Raw genomic sequence first — 17,885 nt, forward strand, 5'->3', positions numbered from 1 at the left:
AGAGTGGTGGGTAGTGAGGGGTGGGTAGTGAGGGGTGCATAGCTCAGCGCTCGAGTGCACCTGGGTTCAGTCCTCAGTATCTCAAACCACAAAACAAAACCAGTGGAAGAGGGGAACAAGAGTGACACATTTTTTGGTTTTTTTAGTCCTAAATGGACATAATGACTTTATTTTATGTTTTATTTTTATGTGCTGCTGAGGATCAAGCACAGTGCCTCACATGTACAAGGCAGGTGCTCTGCCACTGAGCCCTGAAGAGTGACAGGTTTTTATTTCAGTGAATGCTTTTGGAGATTATTTCTAAGAACAAAACCCAAGTGCTGTGAAGAGAGGCACGCCGCGCGGCCGGGACCCCCATCCTCTCCAACAGGACAGGCTGGGGCCGGGCACAGCTGCTGCCGGCAGCGCCCACTGAGCTGCTGACTCAGAGCCTGGCAGCAGGGCAGAGGTGGCAGGCAGGCATCTGGAAGAGCCCCTGGCTCCAGTCCTCACCGGGTCCTTATGTAGACTCTGGGGAGAAGCCATCTTCAGAGTGCTGGTGGACACCACAGGCCTCAGGGCCTCTGAAAGCTCCCAATAAACTTTTTTAAAAAAAACTTTTATTTATTTTTATGTGGTGCTGAGGATCGAAACCAGGACCTTGCATGTGCGAGGTGAGCACTCTACCACTGAGCCATAACCCCACCCCACCCCTCTTTTTTTTAAACCAGGGATTGAACCCAGGGGCCCTTAACCACTGAGCCCCAGCCCCAACCCTTTTTTATGTTTTTTTAGAGACAGGGTCTTGCTAAATTGCTAGGGCCTCGCTAAGTTGCTGAGGCTGGCTTTGAACTCTCGAACCTCCTGCCTGAGCCTCCTCAGCTGCTGGGAGTACAGGCCTGTGCCACCGCACCTGGCTCCAATGAACATTTCTATATAAGGATCACCAACCAAGGGCAGTTGTCACCTGCCTGCTGGGCCTGCGACAGGAGACCTGTCTGACATTGCAGGTTGAAGAAGATCTGGCCAGAGAAACAGCCAGCAGAGGAGAGGGCCCCTCTGATTTCCTCTACACCTGAATCCTTTCTGAAGAGCTCTGCAAGCCCCACGGGCAGAAGCACTGAGTGCAGGGTTGGGCTGTGGCCGAAGGCAGGCAGCCCTCCTAATGGTCACAAGACCGTCTCAGAACAGATGGAGGAAGGGGTAGTGGGGGACACACGACATGACACTATGGGCAGAATAAATACAGAAAGGCTGTGACACCGGACACCCTGCTGGCCCTCGGCAGCCGCCTTCAGCCAGCTTTGCTCCTTGGGTGCTGGGGGAGGGCGAGTCCGAAGCTTCCAGGCAGCTGCAGCAGTTGGTCACAGGAGCAGGCTCCTTCCGTCATGGTTGGTTTAGGTTTTTGTTTGCAAGACTCAACAAATACCATCTGCTGCTCCGAGAGTCCCGGATTAGGTTAAACCACTGCTAGAAACCAGCGGACTGGGAAGACGGGCCATTAATCTACTCACTTGATGTCCTTAGTTGAGCGGTCTTTTGAGAAATTTTAGTTGAGGTTTCTCTAAATATATTACTTTATGTTGTACAAACCCCATAAAATAATCCCTATGCCAAAATTCCAATTTTTCTCTAGGATTTTGTCATGTTCCTTAACTCCTCAGGTAGCTCTTGGCTTTCTTCTTTTGCGATGCTGGGGATGGAAACTGAGTACTTGCTTGACCACGGAGTTAATAGTCCTGCCCCGTTTTCCTTGGGGTCGCAGATTTACTGCCCCCTGCCCCCAAACACACTGCAGGCGTCCTGGGGTTTCCGAAGGGCCCTGGACCTCTATAGCGGGGACACTTGCCTGGCAGGGGTGGAAGGAAAGGTCACAGCTGCCTGTAGGCTGCAGACATAGCAGGAATCTCAAGCTCAACCCCCAGTACCAGGGAAGCAAGTGAAAATAACGTCTCAGCTGTTAGAAATTCTCTGAAACTATAATTGGGAATTGTTATACCCAGATTTTCTTCTCCGTACAGTTCGAGGCCCGGGTCAGTACCTGGTATAAAGATTCTCAGTTCTTATGGAATGAATAAGTGAACAACATATTATTTAAAAGTATATGGACCGCTAGGCTCGGTGGCGCACACCTGTACTCCCAGTGGCTTGGGAGGCCAAGGCAGGAGGATCAGGAGTTCAAAGCCAGTCTCAGTAACAGCGAGGCCCTAAGCAACTCAGTGAGACCCTGTCTCTAAATAAAATACAAAATAGGGCTGGGGATGTGCCTCAGTGGTTGAGTGCCCCTGAGTTCAATCCCTAGTAGCAAAAAAAAGAACATGGCCCTTGGGCTGGGGTTGTGGCTCAGTAGGTAGAGAGCTTGCCTAGGCCTTGGGTTCAATCCCCAGTACAAAAAAAGTGTGTGGACCTTTGGTTGAGTCTCAGATAACCAAATCATGCCCTCACCTTTAGTGCGATGACTGGGCAGGTTTTGGAAATGTGGCCTTCTCTGATCCTCTGTCCTTGTTCCTGCTGCGCTGAGTCAAGAGAGGGGGGACGGGGAGGAGAACGTGAAGTGGCCGTGGCGTGCCGCTGCCTGGCCTCTCAGGTCACGGGTGGGTAGTAGCAAAACAAGCTGATCCAAGGGGAGAGGGTGGACTCATGGGAAGAGCGAGGGCCACAGGACCTTCCTGGGCCAGCTCCTGCCTGCGGAGGTGCCAGCCTTCAGCCACATGCCCAGGAGCCCCATCCCGCATGCTGACTCCTCCTGCCAGAATGGTTCCGTTCATTTTCTATAAGCCAGAAAGACAGCAGGACACATGAGGGCGACACATGTGGAGAGCCACGAACTACCAGAATGGCTGCTCCGTCTCCACCCCACTGCCGTCCAGCGCTGGCCAGTCTAACCAGCAGCCACTGGATGCCTCCTTACAGCGTGGACAGCTGTGAACACAGAATACTTGCCCAGAGAAGCCAATGGGCAGGGGAGGTAGTGGCCCAGAAATCTAGAAGATGTGGTCAGAACCAGATGACTCCGAGCTGGATCAAGAAGTCCTTCATGATCTGGTCACCTGTGATTCCTCCCCAGAAGCCTGGGCAGTAGAGAGGGCCAGTGGCTATCCCAAGGACACAGACCCCGTCTGTGATCCTGGGTGGCTGAAGGGATCCTCACCCAGGTTCCAACCAGCCAGAGTGCAGATGAGGGAGATGTGGGCCACCAGCCACCCACCCCTGGTAACAGGCCAGTGTGGCGGGACTTGTGGGGAACATCAAGGAGTTGGGACTGGGCCTGGCAAGAACAGGGCAGGGCAGGCAGAGACGCAGGGCATCCCATGTAACCACCGCAGTCTTGCTGGAGAAGACCTCTTAAGAGCAAGCCATCTGTGGTTTAGCGGGGTACAGGTGCGCGCCTGTAATCCTAGCAACTCAGGAGGCTGAAGCAGGAGGATGGTGAGTTCAAAGCCAGCCTCAGCAATTGAGGCTGTAAGCAACAAATTGAGATCCTCTCTGTCTCCAAAAACTTGGCTGAGAATGTAGCTCAAAGATTAGGCACCTCTTTGTTCAACCCCCAGAACCACAAAAATAATAAAAAAAAAAAACTTGTGATATAGCAGCAGCGTGTTTCTGAGCGTTTTTATGAAGTTAACGGCCCCAAACAGGGAAGTCACACACCAAGGTGGGTGGGGTAGGAACTGCTCCCCAAAATATCCACCTCCCAACAGCAAATGGAAAATGACAGAGTTGAGGGGACAGCAGGTCTAGAGCAAGGGGACCCGAGTCAGCTGCTGACTGCACTAGACAGCCTGAAGGCCCCTGTACTGTGGTGTCTTGCTGCCCTCTGGTTGGCAGCCTCAGCCCCGGCCTCCCTGCCTCGTGGGTGAAATAAGATGGAGTGCTAGGTCCATGTGAATGGCCCGGGAGTTAGAGCAAGCTCATCAGCCATCGCCGATCGCCAGAAGGTGGCACAGCGACCAGCACATTCTCAGTGTCATGGACACGGAACATTATAATAGGCCCTCCTGGTGACGGAGGAGTCCCAGGCCACTGAGTCCAGGTGACCTCCCTCTAGGCTCTGACAATACACACCTGAGACAAAAAGCATCACAAACAGGACACATGATGTGATCAGGTCCAAACCCAACAGAGAGAGGCCAGAGGCGGGGCTGGGGGAGTCACAGCCCGGGCAGCCTGTGAGTGGTGAGCTCTGAGCAGCACTTCCCTGAGGCAGGGTGGGTGGGGGCAGAGAGGGCCTTCCTGGCAGGCAGGCGGGACAGTCAGGAGCCAGCTCACTTCAGAGGCCCAAGGAGATCACTTACCTGTAGGAAAGATGGCACAGGGCGAGTCTGAAGGGGTGGCGGGCACCACGTGGAAGACCGGACGGGGTGCCATACTCTGCCTCAATGACAAATGCCGTCCGCAGAACAGAGGGGGCCTTCTCCACTGCCCGGGGCCACCCTCCTCAGGGGGATCACCGTGAAAGACACCTGAGGCCTGGGGTGCAGCCCGGTGGTACAGCCTGCACGAGGCCCGGGGTCCCATCCTCAGCACCATGACGAAACAGGACAGAGCGAACCAAGGCGTCCAAGAAGACCCACCCGGGGCCGGAGGACTGTCAGCCGAGCCCGTCCTGAGGACACCACTGGCTGGCATCCTCCACGTGGCCGAGCCGGCCAGCCGGCCAGCCAGCCGGGGTCACCCCAAACGTGCCTGTGGGGCCTCTGGGGCAGGCAGCAGCTGCTGCTCCACAGGCTGTCCAGGAGATGTCAAGGCATGACACAAGGCTTCCAAGGAGCCCTGGAGCCCCACCTCGGGGACAGAGGCTTGTGACTGCAGCTCTGGGGTCTCAGCAGGAGGCCCTGCAGCCTGCTACCCCCAGGTACAGGATGTGAGCGGCTTGCCAGTGGGACCTGGCCTCAGAATTTAGTTTCCCAAGGTCTTTACCCTCCCTAGAGGGTGACCGAAAGGAGAGCCACTGTCCAGAGCGCTGGACAGGAGTGGCCGCAGCCCAGCTGCTCATCTGTTAAGGTCCTTGAGGGCCTCTGGCTTCCACCACCACACCCACCCCAGCACGGCGCCTGCCACATCGCCAGCCCCTGCTGAGCCGGTAAGTTGTGAGGGTCTCAAAAAGCTGCCGAGGCTTCCTGCCTCAGCCTCCCATTGAGCAGAGGCGCTGCTGGTGGCCCTGGCCTTGGCCCCTTGGCTTTGCAGGTGCCGTCACTGGCCGGCCGCTGACCCAGGCTGCCCTGTGTGCCAGGCCATGTCCCTTCCCTTGTTTTCTGCAGTCCTGGGGGAGGACAGGGCCCGCGGCTGTGGGATGACAGGCATGGGCCGCAGCACCCACACAGTGTGTCTTGAGTGGCACGACAGCAAGTGGGCAGCTTTTCTTAGTGGTGAGGTGAGGTCCCTTTGTTTCCAAGCCACTGGCCTCCAGAAGCTTACCTGGTTCCATCAGGAACAAGGGTGCACTGACTCAGACCTGAACCACGCTGTCCTCGGGTTGCTGAGCCCACGGCCGCGGGACATGGCCTGGCACACGCAGCTCTGCCTGCCTCACAGGGCAGCCTGGGTCAGCGGCCGGCCAGGGAAGGCACCTGCAAGCTGAGGGGCCAAGGCGGGGCCACAACAGCACCTCTGCTCAGCCCTTGGGAATGTGACTTCTTTGGAGGTCACCCCCTCCTGGGCCTCTCCCCCTCCAATCCCCCTTCACCCTGAACTGCCAGGGCCCTGGGCTCCTGTGGTCCTCAGAGGAATGCAGACTCGGGCCCCACCCAAACACTGCCGAGCCAGCACCCCACAGAAGCAGAACCACATGCAACCAAGTTGGAAAGGCGCAGGGCTGGCATCAGCTGGGGTTTCTCGATAGTCTGTAGGGCAGAGTTGGGCTGCCAAACCCACCTGCAGCAGGCAATGCACATTCCCTTCTCTGATTTCCACATGGTCCCTTCAGAAAGGAAGCCGTGTGCAAACCCTTCTGAGCTGAGGCCCACTTCTGCCTCAGCTGCCTTGGTTACACAGGAATCCCCGGATAATCCAAACCACTTTAATTCCATCTGCAAAGTCCCTTTGCCACGTGATGTGATATAACCTTGGGCTGGATACCAGAAGGTGAAGGCCACACGTACCTAAAATCCTGTCCTGCCACAAAGAACTCTCAGCAAGGGTCACACTGGGATGCCTCTTCAAAAGGTCTCTGCAGTTCTGGAGCTGGACTTTGGTTCTTCTCTTTTCCTCCCTTGGTTCTGTTTCTCCCCCTCTGGCCACTGCCACCTTCCACCCTGCCATAGAGCATCTCTCAGGACATCCCAATTCCCTCCCCACGGGGGAGGGGGGGGGGAGCCCTTATCTCAGGATGCCGAGACTTCTGCAGGAAACCACAGCCCTTGGTGTACCAATCCCAGTTGCTCTCAGCCAAGCCCCAGCCCCACCCCCCGGGGAGAACCACAGGAACAAGGCCAATCTGAAGCTCACCCTGGCTCTGCCTCCACCAGGGACACCTCAACTGTGACCGGCAGGGCAGGAAGCCTGGAGCCCCAGTCCCATTCCAGTTCCGAGGCCTGCGTCTCAACCTCCTGGGATTCTCAGCACCATCTTGCTGAGGCAGGTGCCAGACAGCAGCACTGCCAATCTTCCAATCCCAGCAATTTGTACTTGAGTGGACAGAAGGGCCCAGTCTCCAAACCCAAGCTGGCCTGTCACCAGCTGGTGGGTGGCCAGTCAGATGCAATTTGTTCTTACAAAGGCTCAGGACCCACATGTAATCTTAAAAGACGGAGTCAGGAGACGCACAAACCTTTATCAACTCATGTGCCATGTTCTCCATGCTTAAAGTCCCAGCCGTCACCAGTCTTAATGCTGAGTGACGTCTGGTTAATTTTTAAAACGCAATCCACTCTCGATGGACAAACCCTACCTTTTATGATAATGGTCAAAAACTGTGCTACAGTTCACTGACGGCAGATCCAAAAAACCATCTGTACAATGTTCTGAAAGCTGAAACATGATGCTATAGTTGTCATAAAAAGGCTTCATTGAAGGACAACAGTCACTGGAACGTGAGAAAATGTTTTGTTCAAAACTCAGCCATTGCAATGTGCAGTGGTGCACGACTGTAATCCCAGCAGCTCAGGAGGCTGAGGCAGGAGGACTGCAAACTCAAAGCCAGCCTCAGCAACTTAGTGATGCCCCAAGCAACTCAGGGAGACCATCTTGCAATTAAAAAGGCTGGGGATGTGGCTCAGTGGTGAAGCACCTCTGGGTTCAAGGTTAAGCCCTGTGAACACAGAGCCCCCTTCTGCAGCAGTCTCCTCATTCAGGAGCATGTGAAAACTCTGGGACCAAATATAATTTCAAAGACAATACTTCTCCTTAGTGTGGGAACTAATGGATTTAAAAACGCTGAAGTCCACTTAGCACACACTATTCAGTTTTAATTAAACTCCAATTCGACTTTACTGAAGCAAGGGAAGCCAAATGAAAAGAAAAATTCCATACGGACTGTTTAAAATTCATGTAGACATGACCTCCACTTATGCAGAGCGATTCATAGAGAGATTTCAACCTGTACCCTTTTTCCACTACTGCCCTCGCTTGGGGTGACAGAAAACTGCTCACACCCAACAGTAGGACTGCAGACATTCCTGAAAAATCAGAAAAACTCAAAAACACAGAGGTAGCACTGAAACTGGCCTTTATTGAACATCTACTATATCTGCATTTCATGCAGATTCATACAACCCTGAAGGTTGGTATTAACCTCATTTGGCAGATAACTGCAGTTGAGAAGTTAAGCAATATGCTGAAGATTTCTAAGCAATCACATGTAAGTGGGGATTTCAAGCCCATTCTACCTCATCCATCCAAAATGAGGACTGAGTCCATCTGAACGTGATGTCTCCCAGCAGACTAGAATCTGGGTCCTCCTCACAGGCTGCAACATCGGAGACAGCAATCGTACACTCAGAGCTCACAGGAGGGAGACTGGTGCATCTTAGCTCACCATGGTATGCGTGGGGACACTACCAAAGTACAGCAGAGCTGAGCAGCATGTGCTAGTCTACAGAAAACTCCACCAAGAGACACTGACACAGGAAGGGGCTGACAGCCTGGGATGTTCAGAGGGACAGACAGAATAATATAGTTGTGTGTCTACAAGTGACCAAAATGAAATACTCAGACTTATACCTAAGTAGAGTCCAATGTGAAACAGCTTAGAGATCTAAGAAAAGCAGGCCACCATTTTCCTTTGGCAAGGAATATAACATACTTACTGGTTTTAAATACCCTATCAGCCAAAGTAACCGACACTGAATCTTCTCTGTCCACTACATCAAACTAGTGCTACGCTCAGTCGCCAAGGATGCAAAAGCTGGTTTCTGTCAGGCCGTCTGCTCTTGTTCAGGTTGTGGTCTGAGGGAGCAGCACTGCACAGAGGAGGAAGCTGCTGGGTGCTCAGGCTGGAATCTGCATGCCACTGAGACATCCAGGCAGTGGAGTGCAGGAAGGAGTTTTGAAGTTTGGAGGAAAACCTGAAACGCAGCAGAAATGCTGTCCAAATGCAGACTCCAGCTGACCTAGGAAACCCCCATTCCTAGTCTCAGTCCTTTCTTTTACCAGGGAGTGAACGCAGGGGCACTTAACCACTGGGACACATCCCAAGCCCCTTTTATTTATTTTATAAACCCAGATCATGTAGGGTTTTTAATATCTTTTATTTATTTTTATGTGGTGCTGAGGATCAAACCCAGTGCTTCACATGTACAAGGCAGGCGCTCTGCCACTGAGCCACAGCCCCCTATTTTAAGACATGGTCTTACTAAGTAGTTTAAGTCCTCACTAAATTGCTGAGGCTGGCAGGTGCCAACACATGGGGGTCTAGTCCAACCCTTAATCCATCCCTCAGGCCCAGCTCCTGGCTTACCCTCCCCACCCACAGAACACTTCTGGTCTCCTGGGACCTTATACTGAAAGGAATTTTTAGAGAAGGAGGACATTAGGAATAATCTAATCCTACCCCACCTCCACGGCCCCTTCCACATCACGTTACTGTCAGCAGAGCACATCCCCAGTCTCTCTGTTCCCTCCTCCTCTAAAGTCTCTTGAGACCACGTTGTTTCATCTCCATATGCTCCAAAAGTCTGGCATGTCATCCCCTGGCACACCGGACTGTGACAAACAGTACGTAATGCCCCTAATTTCACTGACTGAAGAAAACTGGGCCACTAAGAGTTGGGGAGGGTACCTGAGGTCACATAGCAGCCAGGGGACAAGCCATGTCCAAACTGCTAAACCAGGGAGGCACTAATAAGATGATTTTGGAACTTTTGTTTTTGTGGTGCTGGGGATTGAACCTAGGGCCTTATGCACGTGAGGCAGGCACTCTACCAACTGAGCTACATCCCCAGCCCAGATTTTATAACATTTATTTCTCTTTAAAACCCACTGCTCCATTTTGGATGGCATCTCTATCCTCCTTTCATGTTAGGAATCTAGTCTGCTTTTGTCTAATCTCATTAAAACAAATTTTATCTACATCATATCTCAAAAATCCAAAAGTACAAATTTAATCAGTAACAACGTAGTGCACGGGAGCCAAGTGGACAGCTGTTGAGCGCCTGTCACACTAGGCCAGTGGCAGTGGCGCCTTGCTGCAGACCACAGCACTCTGCCGCACAGCCTGGTAACAGCACAACGAAAGACTGCAAGAATCGTTTTCTTCAATTGCAAAGAATTCTGAAGTAAAAGCCACTGCCACTGTGACCTGACTGGGCAACCAGCAGAAAGGCCACTAGGCCACAGAGGCCCATCTGGTCAGGCCCAGCCACCCTGTGCCCCCACGGCTTTTCCACACTGCCACTCCTGAGCCAGCTGGGCTGTCCTGATGGTCTCAACTGCAGCAACACAGAAAACTTCAAGAAATACACACTGGTTTGTTTTTGTTTTGTTTTAAGCAGGAACAAAGTAAAAATAGGAACAGGGCTTTTTTTTAAAAAAAATCCACAGATTATGTGGGAAGCACACCTTTCTCCAGAGGAGAAAGTAGCTCAAATTATGACAGTCCCACCAAGAATACACCTAAAGCAGCAGAGGAAACGCCCCTGACACTAACCAACAAGGTGCCATAAAAAACTTAACTTGGTTTCAAGCTGTGAATAAGTTCCAAGTTTTTATATTCCACAATTTATATCTTTTATTGGAGTCCATAGTCTGCTAAATAAAAGCAATAATAAGATATTTCACAAATTATTGTACACTTTAAGTCTTATGAATTTAATTTCATAAAAAATTAGCTTCATATTTATTAACCCTGGCTAACCTAAAGACGCTGTGTCTTCTATGGACTGAAATACATCCACTACAGGAGACTTATCCATCACTAAAATAATCCCATATATATATTTTTAAGCATGGTTTACAACAAAACATTTGTGTTCTTAATCAAAAGATCCACAGACTAGTTCAGAATGTAAAAAATAATTTTACAAAAAAATCCAAGATAACACTTTTAGATCCACTTTTATTTTCTTTTTTTCCTCCTCACATACAGAACTTCTCCACACACACTGCTTGTAGCTATAAAGTCACTTGATGTTGGCCAGGTACCATTTTATCCCTAAAATTTTGTTGGCATCAAAATATAACAGTTAACCAGTGTTAAATCCATAAAATATTTACATAGCACAGCACATTAAGCTTTAGACACTTGGCAATTAAACCACATAAAAAGAGGGCAAGACCCCATCCTACGTGTTCAGAATCAGGTGTTCACTGGTCCCTATCAGGCGAATGAACTGGTTCAAAGGGCAGCAGAGGCAACAGGCAGTTACTTCAGAGGACACTGAACACTATGATCTGGAAGCACGTTATGATGTCACCCCAGTGTCATGTACCACACACCTTCTCCAAGGTGGTCTCTCAATTCTAGAATGGCAGGTCCAGCTGATGCAAAATGAAGACAGACAACACAACATTTATTCTGTGGAGACATCCTACACATACTATGCACGTGCTATAATTTTGAACACAACTCGTCCCAAAAACTTGTCACGATCATTCTGGTTTTTTAGGTTGGGTGATCCATCAATTTTGCACTCAACTGTTACTTCATTCCTGGTACTATTAGATCCAAAGATGACCTGGACAGCAACTAATGGCTGCAGATATCCCACCTGGCAAATAAAGGAAAATAAATGAATTCAAATTCCATAGTAACTTCATCTATACTTTGTTAGGAATTGACTACTCTGCAAATTTTTAATATATTAACTAGACCTGTCATGTTCTTTGCCTTATTTACTTTTTAAAAAATGAAGTGTTGAAGACTATGAATTTTCCTGAATACTGCTTTGAGTGTATTCCATAGATGGTAATTCCATAGATGGTATATTGTTTAAATATTCTATAATCTTGGTTTGAATATACCTTTTCATTCAAGGGTTAATAGAAGGCTTCTACTACTACCTCCACATGTGGGAAGGTCTTTTTTATTTTAAAAATTTCTAGATTTATTTTGGGTTAGAAATACAATAATATACTTCTATAATATGAAACTTTAAAATTTGTATTTTTATGGGCTGAGGTTATAGCTCAGTGGTAGAGCATTTGCCTAGTGTGTATGAGGCACTGAGTTGGATCCTCAGCACCACATAAAAATAAATAAAAATAAAGGTATTGTGTCCATCTACATCTAAAAAAACATTTTTTAAAAAACGTATTTTTTATGGCAACTTTTTTGACTGCTCTGTGTGTGTGATATACACTGGTCCAAAAGGCAGCAGAGGCAACACTAGGATTTAAAAGCTCATTATAATGCTGCCCCAGGAAGTAAAAATCAACTTAAGATACGTGTTCACTATGGTCTCTTATGTTATGTTTGGTAAACAGTCATAAGATCTACCTGATTTTACTTAGGTCTATATCCTATATGTAGTATAGTAGGTATACAGAGCCTTACTTTAAGTCACTGTGCAACTTGGTGCAAACATACTCCTGATTATTTTAGCTTCATTATGGTTTTTAAAGACTATTCTTCCTAAAAGGAACCAGGGCTGATTCCTGGGCTGGGGCAGGAAAAGTGTGCAAGATGAATCTAGAGTACCTTGTGATGCCAGAATATAAGGAAGTGCTCAGAGAATTATGGGAGCATGTCAAAAGGACACAGTAGCCAGTCTAAAGACGTTCTGCTAGCCAAATCTGGGACAATTTTAACAACAAAATAGTAATTATTATAGATTATTAACCCTAAATTAAAGAAGAATCCATGAGTCTACTGTGCTAGAAATAAATAACTGGAGAAGGGAAGGCTCTTGTGTACAGCAGAATGCCAACTATCAAATGGAAAAAGATGAAAGTGAACAACCTGGCTTTAGGAACCATCCCACTAATAAATGACTCAGGCAAAAATCAACAAATGCTAAAGTTCTAGCCCAAACGGTAGTTTATAGACTCTCAGAGCACACCCGGTACGTGATACTTATTGATGAAAAGGCAAAAATAACTTGACAGTGTAGAAACCTTGCTGACTCCACCTTGAAAAAATAAACGAGCTAACATCACTATCAATTGGATTAATCGACACCATGTCCCTTCTGAGAACACATTTCTTCTCAGGCACTACTGACAAAAGTGCCCAGAAGACAGTGAGGGAGGGAGGCAGGAAAAACGGATGAACCCAAACTAAGGAACATAAAGTAAACCAAAAATGGTTTATACACTTGGGAGTACAAGAACATGAAACAGAGGAACTGGGGAACTAGTCCAGATTTGGAGACCACAGACTGCTGAAAATGCACTTAGTGCAAAAACTTAGTCTCATTCTGATGGGGGAAATGTATGTACTCAAAAAACGATGACTGCTAAGACAAGTGAGGAAAAATATTAAAATCTGGGAACTCTGTACCATGTATTATTTTAACCACTTCAAGGATGGAATTTCAAAACACAAAGATGAAAGAGGCTGGAAACTGGCTCCGTGGCAGAGTACTTTTAATCTAATAGACATGGGCCCTGGGTTCAATCCCCAGCACTGCAAATATAAATAGATAGATAGATAAATAAATAAATAGTATATATAGAAAACGGTCCAAATTTTATAAATGAACATATATATATTTCTAGAAAAAATATGGACAAAACTGTACTACAATATTTTTATATCTGTGTAATGAGGTTTTTTTTTTTTTTTTTAAAAAAAATTTTTAGTTGTAGTTGGACACAATACCTTTATTTTATTTTTACGTGGTGCTGAGGATCGAAGCCAGGGCCTCGCTCGTGCTAGGTGAGCGCTCTACCACTGAGCCACAACTCCAGCCCTGTAATGAGCTTTCTGATTTCTTTAGTACTCTTCTACTTTCTCTAAATATGTACATACTGAATAAGCATATAATGAAAGAGAAAATGGTATTTTGAAAACAATCATCCTTTAACTTGTCTGCTTGGGTTTGTGTTCTTAACTGTAGACAGGGAAGCTCCACTTGCCCTTACCATCTGTCTTTAAAAGCCCAAAGCGCTGATGCACAAATTTCATAGATCATGTGTCTACCTACCTCAGACAGGATAGTTCAATTTCCCAAAAGAGTAAGTATGACATAAATAACTTCTAAATACTTACATGCAGTTTTTTCCCATAATATGGAAAATACTTTAAGTCTATAACTCCAAGATTAGGATATGTTTCTACAATTGCTGTGCTTCCATCCTAGAGTTGAAAGCAAAAGAAACCCATTTTAGGACACGAAAAGAATTTTAAAATGTGTTTATAGTTAAAGCAGAATCAATTGGAAACACTATTGAGAACTATCTTGCTACTCCAACTATATTATATAGTCTATTTTTGAGAAGATACTTGAAGTAACTAAAATAAAACCCTTTGACACAGACTATCCCGATTCTTCAAAAATGACCTGCATAACCTACATTCTTTTCACCAGGTCCCTTCTAACTTACAGATGTTCTACTGTAAAGTCTTATCTGCTCTCCAACTGTTCAAATGCCAGCTCTCTGGCCTCTGACAACAGGAATACACCACCAGGTTTGGCACCAAGTTTTCCTGAGATGAATAAAAACATTGTGGAAATATTATCTGGAAAGCAGTGGCCACTGCAAGCTGCCAATCTAGAAAGCAGCACTCAGGACAGGAAATTATGGTAGGTAACCATAATGACCACAACCAGGTGAAACCACTGACAGAAATTTATCCACATTTCCCATGAATTAATGTTTGAGCACATGAAAACCATTCAGTATTTGAATCTCCTGGTATTCCAGGCATTTAAAAACTTTATAAACATTACTAAACACTTGAATTTTAGATGAGTAAACCTATTCTATGTTGTGTGGTGTTGGGATGGAACCCAGGGCCTCGTGCGTGCTAAGCATGCACTCCACCACTCATTCCCAGACTGTACATTCTTCTTCGTTTTTCTTTCCTTTTATGGTACAGGGAACTGAACTCAAGGGTGCTCTATCACCGAGCCATATCCCCACCTTTTGTATTTTTTGAAACAGTGTCTCAGTGAGTTGCCCAGGTTGGCCTCACACTTGTGATCCTTCTGCCTTAGGCTCCCGAGTATTTGAGATTACAGGCGTGGGCCAACAGACCCTGTTCATTAATTTTTACTTTTGAAAGCATACATGAAATAATATAGCAAAACTAAGAATCAAACAAGAAGTTCTACTCTCTGCTTATATCATCTCACATGTCAGGGGACAAGAATAAGAAATGCACGAGGAGCAAGAGAGCATAAGCAAGAGTAATGGCCTCACCTTCCAGGAAGGACAAGGTCTAATGATCCACATCAAGAACACGTGGAAAGAGCAGGAGATAGCAAAGGACAAATTTAAGGACACAACACAAAATAAAAGACACAGGCACTGCATAAAAAGACATGTGCATCAACTAAGGGATTTAAACTGAAGAACACTTGATATAGACAATGCTAACAGAAAACACTAGTTACAATATATTGTACATGCTTTCAGGTGTCCTACGTGGCCACACCTCTAAAATTCATGGGCTCCACCTGGCTCTCATGGAGCTAGGCTAGGAGTCAGTTTTATAAGAATTTCTGCCAATTTTGTTTTTTTCTTTTAAACAAAAATAAAACTCTATAAACAACAAAAAACACCCCCACTATTTTGATTATTTTATGTACTTAACCACATCTCTTCAAAGCAAATTTGAATTGTTAGATCTAGATTTTATTCAATATCATGATTCCCATCTATTCTAGAAGCAAAGAGGTACATAATAGATACAAAGGAAAAAAATGCCTTTAAAGCCTTAAGGGCAGGTTTACATGGACTTATTGATAATGGCCAAAGACTTGCAAAATGAAAATCTTGGGGAAGAGTTTAAAGTTTCTGCCCCTGTGGCCTGGGTGCCTGTTTTCTTTTTAGGTGACATTGGCTTCATGGACCCACCATTCCAAGCTTTTGTACAGAGCCTGTTCACATGTGAAGACGAAAGCTCCTGTGTACAGGTACACTGCAGAAAATTAGCACTTCCACCTTGCTGAGGCCCAGTACCAAACCTCAGAAACTTTCTACCGGAAAGATGTTAAGCAAATCCTGAGAATCGGAGAGTTACATGATACTTTTTCTTATAAGATATAATCTTATAAGAAAGCCATAATGCCCCTTTGTCTTAAGAAGTGACAGTACATGCTCTCTAGATCTTTACAAGAATTTCTCTCAGAAAGCTCAGTTTAGATGTGTGGCATGTAATTTTAAGTGAAATTCTGGCTTTTTAAATTGTTTTTGGTGCTGGGGACTGAACCCAGGGTCTTCAGTAGGAGATTCTGGCTTTTTTTTTTTGACGGCTTTGGGGGTCGCAGGGGGGGATCGGGGATTAAACTCAGAGGCACTCAACCACTGAGCCACATCCCAAGCCCTATTTTCTATTTTATTTAGGGACAGGGTCTAACTGAGTTGCTTAGTGTCTTGCTAAACTATTGAGGCTGGCTTTGAACTCAAGATCCTCCTACCTCAGGCTCCTGAGACTCTGAGATTACAGGTGTTGTGCCACAGCGCCCAGCCAAGATTCTGGTTCTTAAAGTTTCCTACAGAAGTAACTGTGGCAGAAGGAGGTAAAGTAACTTGCTGACAGTCACAATGTAGACTTCTACTCAGATGAGAGGACACAAACTTCTTGGCTTATTAGTCTAATCTAAATAGTGATCAAATACTCAAAAAATTTAAAATGATACTCTAAAGCAGGGTTCTCAAGCGTGTGCCTCAGACCAACTGATTCAGAAACTATGGGGATGGAACCCAATAGACCCAAGTGATTCTGACAGATGAGTAAGCAGTTTGTGCCCAAATAAGAAAACCACCTGGAATTGAAGGAATTACAATTTTTCCCCACAACTTTAGAAGTGATTTCAATGCAACAATTTAGGTAAAACACTTCTGACAAAACAATTGGGGTTGAATGCTAATATTTATTAGCATAATAACAGAATTAAGTTTACAAATTAACAGTTTCTCCTCAGAACTCTTACCCATCTTTTACATATTTGTCTTAGATGTATTTGCAGCATGGAGAGAAAACAAAAGAAGTTATGAAATGAAAAATGCACAGCAGTCTGGAAAATAATGTAGGGATGGGGAGAAAAACAATACCTCTACCTTCTGGAAAATGCACCACCTTTCAACTCTCAGATGGCACTGAGGTTTGGCACACCAATTTACATACCAAGACAGAAAACATGATACAGTAGTATTAAAACACTACAGTTACACTCTAAGATGAAAGACTGTGAACCTCAAAACTGGTGAAACAGTGTATGTGTGAGGCCAAACACAAAGAAAACATCACGCTGAACCATCACTAGGAAAGAGAAAGAAGAGCTGCTACTGAAGAGTGAGGGGACTTAGGAAAGAAAAAAGATGGCTAAACTCACTTGAGTGAGTTTACTTAAAATACTAAAGTATTTTAAGAAACATCAGAGCTTTAAAAGTTGAGATTTTTAAAAAAATACTAACCTTTGGAACACATTCTATCCTTGGATCTCCTTCAGGTTTTAATCCAATTATCTAAGGTTAAGAAACAATGATTAGTGTAAACATCACATACATGTGCAATGGAACCTTCTCCTCTGTGGCTGGGGACCAGAGATCAGGGATGAGAGACAAAGAAGTTGAGATTGACTCTATTCTGGATTAAACCCAGTTACATCTATCTTTTACTTTGATTTGGGGGCATTAAAATTAACTTGCCAATATAATAATTATCTTGCCAATTAACCATCTTACTGCTATCCTGAAGAGATTTAGAAAATACATCCATTAACAAAGAGGTAACCAAAACACAGTTGTGTACTTTGCTAACTTTAAAACAAGAAAACAAACAAACAAAACCCCCAGAAAACCTAATCTAATTATATAGTTGAACAAATCATTTAATATAAATATTAAGAACTGCAGCTGAGCATGGCGACATACACCTGTAATTCCAACACCTCAGGAGACTAAGGCAGGAGGACTGCAAGTTCAAAGCCAGCCTCAGCAACTTATTGAGGCCCTGTCTCAAAATAATAAAAAGGGCTGGAGATGTAAATCAGTAGTAAAGCACTCCAGGGTTAAATCTCTGGTATTAAAAATAAAACAAACTCTCCAAAGGCAGAATAAACTGTTAATTTGTGGTGCTGAACCCAGAGACTTGCACACAATAGGCAAGTATTCTACCTCTGAGCTACACCCCCAGCTTCCCTTCTTTTTAAATTTTGAGTCAGGTCTCTCTAAATTGCCCAGGCTGGTCTTGAACTTTCAATCCTCCTGACTCAGCCTTCTGAGTAGGTGGGATTCCGGGCATGAGCAAATAACTTTTATGAAAACAAATTAAGTCATAATGCCCACTAAGTGTCACCTTATTTCAATTATCTGGTTCCACAAAAGCACACATAGGAAAGAATCTACCTAAGACACTCCTA

The 17,885-nt window shown here is 45.9% G+C and overlaps 1 protein-coding gene across 1 annotated transcript in view; it reads right to left on the reverse strand.

Annotated features, from left to right (window-relative positions):
• Positions 1 to 10,444: 10,444 nt before the first annotated feature.
• The window catches only part of Atp1b3 (ATPase Na+/K+ transporting subunit beta 3), a 37,203-nt gene continuing 29,762 nt past the window's right edge, over positions 10,445 to 17,885 (reverse strand). The window contains exons 5-7 of the mRNA XM_046431824.2: positions 16,939 to 16,989; positions 13,565 to 13,651; positions 10,445 to 11,123 (exon numbers count right to left, since the gene is read on the reverse strand). Of these exons, the coding sequence (XP_046287780.1) occupies positions 10,953 to 11,123; positions 13,565 to 13,651; positions 16,939 to 16,989 (309 nt within the window). The 3' untranslated portion in view covers positions 10,445 to 10,952. The remainder of the gene's footprint in view (positions 11,124 to 13,564; positions 13,652 to 16,938; positions 16,990 to 17,885) is intronic.

This window comes from Marmota monax, unplaced genomic scaffold (genome assembly GCF_021218885.2).
Source record: "Marmota monax isolate L192 unplaced genomic scaffold, Marmota_monax_Labrador192_F-V1.1 WCK01_AAM20220418_F8-fsc00022, whole genome shotgun sequence".
Classification (NCBI taxonomy): Eukaryota; Metazoa; Chordata; class Mammalia; order Rodentia; family Sciuridae; genus Marmota; species Marmota monax.